The sequence below is a fragment of a genome, assembly GCF_019968955.1.
Source record: "MAG: Porospora cf. gigantea A chromosome Unknown PgA_NODE_140_length_34374_cov_346.267, whole genome shotgun sequence".
Taxonomy (NCBI): Eukaryota; Apicomplexa; class Conoidasida; order Eugregarinorida; family Porosporidae; genus Porospora; species Porospora cf. gigantea A.
In genome coordinates, this window is record NW_027151404.1 from 26,867 (window position 1) to 34,374 (window position 7,508).

A 7,508-nucleotide genomic window follows, 5' to 3' on the forward strand; every position below is an offset into this window, starting at 1 on the left:
ATTCTGCCTTTAGGGTGCAGAATCGGCCAGATATGACCCGACTCTTGACAGAACTCTTCAGGCCGGGAGGCAAGGTTTCAGAACAGCGGCTTGTGGTGTATGTGTGTAAAGGTGTTATGTATACAGTAAATAACGAGTTTGTCAAATGTTGTCCGAGTTGCGTAATATCCTCAAAGAGGCAGGTCAGGAGCAGATACTGACCTTCGCCTCGGAGCTCTCGCCCGAGCAATCGGAACAGCTGGCTGATGAAATCAGATCCGTCAAGTTCGACGAGGTAACGAGCCTGTTTAAGAAGGTGACAACACGCACCCACCAAGCTAGAGGGTCCGTTGGACCTCCTGCTCGCCTTGACTGGCAGGCGAATGTGAACCTGGAGGGCCCAGTGTCCATCACCAGGCTGGCCGACGTCCCTGACTCCGTGGTGGACTCTTGGCAAACGGCGGGCTTCCGCATGATTGCCGAGCGCAAGCTGGGTGCCGTTGTCATGGCTGGCGGACAGGGCACGCGTTTGGGCTACGATGGACCCAAGGGCTGTTTCCAGGTAGGACCCTTGAGCAAACGGTCGCTGTTCGAGCTGTTCTCCCAACGCCTAATCCGACTCCGTCACATGACTGTTGAGAAGGATCTGGCGCCCAACCTTGGCGCGGTCCAGATTCCATTCGCAGTGATGACCTCCGCTCACAACCACGACGATACTGTGCGCTATTTTGAGGAGAACAGCTATTTCGGCCTGGATTCGCAGTACGTGCGGTTCTTTAAGCAGATGATGATTCCTGCTTACGACATGGAAGGAAAGGTGCTGCTGGACCAGAAGTACGCGATGTGCCTGTCTCCCAATGGCAATGGTGGAATCTTCAAGTCCATGGCTCGCACCGGCACTCTTCAGTGGCTCAAGGACCACGGAGTCGAATCGGTGCACGTGTTCGGGACTGACAACGTGCTCACTAAGGTGGCGGACCCCATCTTCAACGGTTTTTGCCACTCCTTGGGGGTAGAGGTTGGCAACAAGTGCACCGAGAAAACGGACCCTAACGAGAAGGTCGGTGTCATGGTCGCCAAGGTAATCGATGGAGTTGAAAAGGCCTGTGTGGTGGACTACGCTGAGGTGAGCCCCGAGATGGCTCAAAGGGTCTGTCGCGAGGGCGGGCCGCTCGAGTTCTCGGCGGGTAACATCTGCAACCACTACTTCACCGTAGCTTTCATCGAAAAGCTGCTGAAGGCTGATGTGATGGAGCGAGACCACAATCTGCATCGCGCTGACAAGAAAATCACGCATGTGGACCTCACCACAGGGGAGCGTGTGACACCCGAGGCCATCAACGGTCTCAAGGTCGAGCTGTTTATCTTCGACTGCTTCCAGCTAGCCGCCCACGTCGCCGGTTTGGAGGTGCCGCGCGAATCGGAGTTCGCGCCGGTGAAAAACGCTTCCGGCGCAGATTCGCCGCTGACGGCGGCCGAACTCCTATGCGGTCTGCATGCCAAGTGGCTAGCAGACGCAGGAGCACATGTGAATGTGTCAGCCGGGCCTGTCGAAATTGCTCCTCGAGTGAGTTACAATGGTGAGGGCCTTGAGAAGTACAACGGCGAGGTCGTGAAGGGGCCGCTCCGCATAGATGCATAGATGTGTAAAATCAAAACGGCATTTCACCATTCCAACTTGCACTGCTAAACGACGCAGAATCATGGTAGGCCTCCTAGGGGGTCTGTAACGCTTGCATCCGCACCCACTCCACTCGTTGCTGGCATCCGATGTTCCCATCTGCGACGACTCGGCCTTCGAGCCAACTCCCGGCGCCTATGCCAAGCTGGGAGCGACGGCTGTTCTAGTGGTGGGTGTTGGAGGTTTAGGGTGCGAGGTTCTGAAGAATTTGATTCTTGCGGGATTCAAGGAGATCCATGCTGTAGACATGGATTCTATCGAACAGAGCAACTTGAATCGGCAGCTGCTGTTCACAGAGACGAATGTCGGGCAACCAAAAAGTACCGCTGCTGTTGAGTACCTTACTCGCCGGTTTTCGCATTTGAGCCTGCGGCTGACAGGGCACGTCTCTCGAATCCAGGAGTTTGACGACGATTTCCTCCGCCAGTTTCGTGTGATCATCGCCGGGCTGGATAACCTCGAAGCGCGCCGCTGGCTCAACCAGCGGGTGCTATCGCTGCCGCGGCTCAACGCCGTCGGCGAGCCTGACTTGGAGAGCATGACATTCCTGGTCGACGGCGGCACGGAGGGGTTTAGGGGACAAGCACGCGTTATAGTTCCTTGGGTCACGTCGTGTTTCGAGTGTTCTCTTGGCCTCTTTCCGGCTCCTACCACCTATCCCCTATGTACGATTGCCTCGACGCCTCGTATCCCGGAGCATTGCATCGAGTACGCTCTCGTTGTCCTGTGGCCCGACATACGAACGGAACACTTCGATCCCGATGATGCTGACCACGCCCAATGGATATACGAAAAGGCTCTGCAGCGAGCGAAGCAGTTTAGCATTCCGGGCGTTACGCTGCATCTAACGCTAGGCGTAGTTAAGCGCATCGTACCGGCGGTGGCCTCCACCAACGCCGTCATCGCCGCAGTATGTGTGACTGAGACTGTGAAACTGGTTACTGCCTTGGGCCACGTGCTGAACAACACACTCATGTTCATGGGCGACAACGGTGTCTACGCCTCCGCTTTCAATTTCGAGAGGGTGGACAGCTGCGTCGTCTGTGCCACGACGCCAGTCACTGTTGAGTTCGACTGGAGCGATACACTGCAAGTCAGTTTGGAGAAGCTCGAGAAGGCGCTGCGGGTGACGAGGGTCTCCGTGTGCAACGAGGTGGGCTGTTCTGCTGTAAACGACGCAGAGACATGTTGTATTTTTGCAGAACCAGGCAATGCGGGCTGCGTACGAACCCCGATTGCAGCGCTCTCTTGAGGAGCTCTTGGCAGATGACCTGATTCGAGAGGGGGAACCGTGGCTGGTGACGAGCCCCGCCACGTCAAGTCCTTATCGAGTGATTCCTCGCATGATAATCTAAATCTAAATAATGCGCAGTCAGACCTCCGTTATCGCTGAAGAGCCAACAGAACAGGAGCTTGATATCACCACAGTGGGGCAGCTGTCGTGACGCCACACAGATGGCACAGGATGGGCTTCAACGCCTCTTCGACGACTACCTCCTATGGTGGCCATTGCTTCAGTTTCAGGACTTCGACATAGAGGACGAGTTCAAGTGAGGGGGAGGGCAGCTAATGAACAGCGAATACATGAGTGGCTTCCTCAAGATCCAGGTGCAGTTTTATTGCTCGCTGGTCATAAGCGTGTGTGTTTTCGCTGGTGCGATTATCCTCTGCATAGAAGATTCGCTGAACATCTTCGAGCCCCTGTGGATCAATACGTTTTGGGCACACATCGCAATTTCGGTTGCGTGCAACCTAGGGGCGATATTTCTCATCTGGTTCGACTTGAAGATGGGATGGAAAATCCCCGCGTACCGGTGGTTCGGTCTAATAATGACCTTCCAAATATTTGGACTCTGGATTTACTCGCCATACCTCTGGTTGACTCTGGATGAACCTCATATCACATCTAGATTCATTACTAACGCAGACTTCATGATGCCTTCTCGCTCGTTCACATTCTCTTATATATGGTCGGCTTCGACGATCCGGATGGAATACACCATCGGCGGGGTGACGTTTAACCACCTTCTGACACGCTACGTCCGTGCTGGAACCGATCCTCTGGCCGGGTTGACCGCGAGCCTTACGAATGTGGTCTGCGACGACGACCAGATGCGTCTCCAGCTCGCCTGGGCTGCCTGTCCTGAGAAAGGCTGCGATATGCAAGATGCACCGTGGCCAGCGGTGTTCCTAATGGACTCCTGCTGCCTGCCCGCCTACTATCTGGACGCCGACGCCATGGAGCCGGATTGGCCTATAGTGTGAGAGCGGGGGGTCCTGCAAACAGCATGCACATTCGGTACCCCAACGTGGAAAAGCTCGCCATGGGCGTACTTGAGCCGGTCAGTTTTGACTGGCCCGTAGACGGATACATGCAGGTGCTGAGTGTGATTCACTCCTTGTGGTTCATGTTCGACAGCCTCCTGTTCTTCGCATGGCACGACAAACTGGAGTACTTGTTGGCCTTTGGAGCGATGATCGGTATGGACGTGTTTACCTCCGAGCCGATATCAGTGTCTCTGTGGCTCCATCTGGGCTACCTCTTCTGCCGAATGGTCGGATCCATTGTCAGGTTTAAGGCCTTTGAAGAAGTGCTCAGTCTGTGGGAGAACGTCCTTGTACAATCCTTGCTGGACGTCTTTCTTTTCTGCTTGATCGTTTACATGAGGTTTACGGTCGAGATCAAAGAGAGGATGGACTTCATATCGCACAGGGACCATCAACACCGAATCGAATCACTCAAGGCCAAGCTCGAGATCGGAGCAGCTGGTGGCACCGCTCAGGTCCGTAGCGGCATCGAACATCTTACTGACTTGGTGCGGTCTGCGAAGGTGGGGCTGGAGACCCTAATTCCTGGATGTCGTGGGCACTCCGCCTTGGAGGAGTGTCTTGAGATCCTGAGCCACACCAGCACTCTCCACTCAGTGAAGTTCAACAACCTTTCTGATAACGACACCAAGACCGTGGAGACATTCATGACGGCCTACGACGAGAGCAAGCTTGGTTTGAAAGCGCAAACAACAGTACTCAAGAAGGCTAGCGAGGACCGCACCCCGAGGTTCGTCCGAAATATGCCTTTGGGTTTGGAGGAGGTTGGTCATCGATGGGACCTGGACTTTATCACTCCGTTCGAAGACCGAAAAGACTCCCTATACGAGACCGCGCTGGCGCTCCTAGAACCCTACCTCCCGGATCTCGACGCTCCCGTAGAGGTGGTAGCACGATTCTGCCGGCACCTAGGGGCGTCCTACTTCAATAACCCCTACCACAACCAAACACACGGCGCAGTCGTCGCACACTGCCTAGAGTATTTGGTCAGAAACGTTCCGCTGGCGACCACCGGATTCACACGCCTTGAACGTGCGGGATTCATCATCGCTGCGCTGGCGCACGACGTCTGCCATCCAGGGAAGACCAACAACTTCATTGTGCAAAGCAACGATCCCATCGCTATTCTCTACAACGATAATTCCCCTCTTGAGAACATGCACTCCTGCATTCTGTTTACTCTTTTGGAAGACCCGCGCTGTGCAGTCTTCGAGAGCATCGAGAAGTCCACGCTGGTGGGCATGAAAAAACTGATGATCAAGATGATCATGAGCACGGATATGGCTTTCCACTTCGAAGTCGTCTCAAACTTCCGAGTTCGTCGACATGCCGCCGACTTCAGCGTGAAGAAACAGGAAGATGCGGAGCTCTTGTCCGGAATACTGATCAAGTGCGCTGACATCTCCCACGTATGCATGCCCTGGGCCCAACACATGGACTGGAGTCTGCGAGTGGTGGAGGAATTCTACCAGCAAGGGGATGCAGAGATGCTCATGGGCATGCAAGTATCGGCTATGTGTGACAAAAGCACTCATAGGCGATTCGCAAAAAGCCAAGCGACCTTTCTCGAATTCATTGGGATCCCCATCTACGCCGAGGTGGCCAAGGAGAACCGCGAATTGGAGATCCTGACCACCACAGTAAAAGGCAACATCAGTCATTGGGAGAAGCTGTTCCGGGAGAGTCAGATGATTAACATCCCCTCCGAGCTTAAACAGTGCAAGTCAGCTGAGCACCTGGCATTAGCTCGGACGACTCTTATCGACAAGATCTACACGTTGTATGGAAGTGAGGCTTCTATTTAACGCTCACGCAGAACTGGAAAAGCACCTGCAGGACATGGAGATTATGGCTCTAATCGCACAGGATAAAATCCGCAATCGAGGAGAGGTGCTCAAAATTCACAAGCACAGTCAGACGTCAAAGGAACTCCTGATGTTGGCCCAATCACGCCACATACAACGACAGATCCGCGGAGAACTCGAACCGGTTGTCACAAAGGAGCGCCCTCCGCCCTCCTCGTCTTCTTCAAGCTTGGTCCCGGAGGGTGCCTCTGCTCACGGCTCCCCTCGCGGCTCCCCTCGCGTTCGGAGGGTCGATTCAGTGGCTCAGAACCGGAAAGAGAAGCGGAGGATGCTGCGGCAAGCCCGTCGGCGCCGAGAACGGCGAGCTAACGCCAAGTTCTCCCAGTTGCTAGAGTCAGGCTTCATGTCCTCTCGAGAACTCGTCGGTGAGAAGCGACGCAGATCCACTGCGGTGTCCTACATTGAGAATCATATCGACTGACAAAGGGCTACACGTTCTCACAGTGTTGCCGCCGTGCGATGGCGGAAATAGCGGCGGCGGCAGCACTCAGTCGCGTTTGGTCGCTGGGTCGAGTGTAGCGTTGCATGCTTTTACGCGTTCGATCCGCTGCGCTGACATCTCCTTCAGCCTCAGCACTTTGTAGCTTTGACTCGAGCTCCGAAATTTTCTCAGCCAATCTCACCGTCGAATCGGGAACATCCACAGTAACTTGAGCTTCCAAGCTCCGATCCAAGTATTCGTCCTGCTCTTCGTCCACTAACGACTTATCGTAAACCGCCGCATCGCGCTTCAATCGTTCCCAGAATCCCTCCGCGTCCTCGTTAGCCTGACTCAGGTGTCGCAGATGCCGAGAGCTCAACGTCCACCCGAACAGGTCGCCAATACGTTCGGTTGCGCAGATCACTTGGTCTCGAACCTCTTCGCACGAGAGAGCCACCTTCTCTACCTGCGGCACCAGTCGCCGTCTCTGACTGGCGGAGCTCGCATCCAGCTTCTGCCGGAGATCAGCACTGCGGCGATTCACCTCATCAAGTGACACGTATAGACCGGCCACATCGTCGAGCGCAACGTGTTGGTCTTCGCTGAGGTCGGAGAAGTTAGCTTTGACTTTGGTGATGTCCAGGCGGGAGGCATCCCAGTCGAAGAAGTCATCGATCTCAGATGCGGCCTGCTCAAGTCGAGGCAGCTTTTTTAACCTATCCACCATCTGCTCTCGCGCTCTCTTGCTATTCAAGCGTGTAGGCGCCTCATCGAATATCGGGTCGTAGTCCTGCTCCTCGTCCGAAGACGACTCTGGCAAGGGAATGGAGTACTCCCTTTCCACCACGTATCGTCGGCCCAGATGCTTGTTGCTGAGTGCGATCTGGTCTCCCGTGACGATCTCAATATGCTTCTCTTTCGCCACCTGACGGGCATTGACAATTGTTGTGCCGCTGAAGTCGAACACGTGCAGCGAGTCGCACTCTCCATACTGTAGCACGAGGTGCAGCTCCTCTGCGTCGATGTCTATGATGTCACACTCTGCGCGGGAGCCCAACCGCAAGAAGTGGGCCCCCTCTGGCCATGGCGTCGCCTGCAGAACCACACCCGCCTCAATGAGCTGTATTTGCAGAGGCTGCGCTGGCGCCTTGGTCCAGTCAGGTTCGTTATACATAGAAATGTTCATTTTCTCCACTATCATTCGTTGAGAACCAACATACCTCGCGGCTGTACA

At 54.9% G+C, this 7,508-nt stretch overlaps 3 protein-coding genes across 7 annotated transcripts; 2 read left to right on the forward strand and 1 right to left on the reverse strand.

The window, feature by feature from the left end:
- Nucleotides 1-145: 145 nt before the first annotated feature.
- KVP18_003984 (uncharacterized protein) lies at nucleotides 146-2,912 on the forward strand (the record flags this gene model as incomplete). 3 transcript variants are annotated; one of them, XM_067956170.1, is made up of 2 exons in its annotated part: nucleotides 146-1,559; nucleotides 1,828-2,912. In XM_067956170.1, 2 exons carry the CDS (start codon nucleotides 146-148, stop codon nucleotides 2,910-2,912), a joined length of 2,499 nt encoding a protein of 832 aa, XP_067812724.1. The 3 variants fall into 3 exon arrangements, with proteins under 3 accessions (XP_067812724.1, XP_067812726.1, XP_067812725.1); XM_067956172.1 differs by lacking the exon at nucleotides 1,828-2,912 and having other exon boundaries at nucleotides 146-1,621; XM_067956171.1 differs by lacking the exon at nucleotides 146-1,559 and having other exon boundaries at nucleotides 1,908-2,912.
- A 112-nt stretch (nucleotides 2,913-3,024) lies between these two features.
- On the forward strand, nucleotides 3,025-6,274 carry KVP18_003982 (uncharacterized protein; the record flags this gene model as incomplete). 3 transcript variants are annotated; one of them, XM_067956168.1, is made up of 5 exons in its annotated part: nucleotides 3,025-3,087; nucleotides 3,116-3,210; nucleotides 3,238-3,921; nucleotides 3,948-5,776; nucleotides 5,805-6,274. In XM_067956168.1, 5 exons carry the CDS (start codon nucleotides 3,025-3,027, stop codon nucleotides 6,272-6,274), a joined length of 3,141 nt encoding a protein of 1,046 aa, XP_067812722.1. The 3 variants fall into 3 exon arrangements, with proteins under 3 accessions (XP_067812722.1, XP_067812721.1, XP_067812720.1); XM_067956166.1 differs by lacking the exons at nucleotides 3,025-3,087; nucleotides 3,116-3,210; nucleotides 3,238-3,921 and having other exon boundaries at nucleotides 3,949-5,776; XM_067956167.1 differs by lacking the exons at nucleotides 3,025-3,087; nucleotides 3,116-3,210; nucleotides 3,948-5,776; nucleotides 5,805-6,274 and having other exon boundaries at nucleotides 3,245-3,925.
- A 7-nt stretch (nucleotides 6,275-6,281) lies between these two features.
- KVP18_003998 (uncharacterized protein) lies at nucleotides 6,282-7,448 on the reverse strand (the record flags this gene model as incomplete). The annotated part of the gene is made up of 1 exon (XM_067956199.1): nucleotides 6,282-7,448. The coding sequence occupies one exon, from the start codon at nucleotides 7,446-7,448 to the stop codon at nucleotides 6,282-6,284; it is 1,167 nt and encodes a 388-aa protein (XP_067812751.1).
- Between the last annotated feature and the right edge of the window lie 60 nt (nucleotides 7,449-7,508).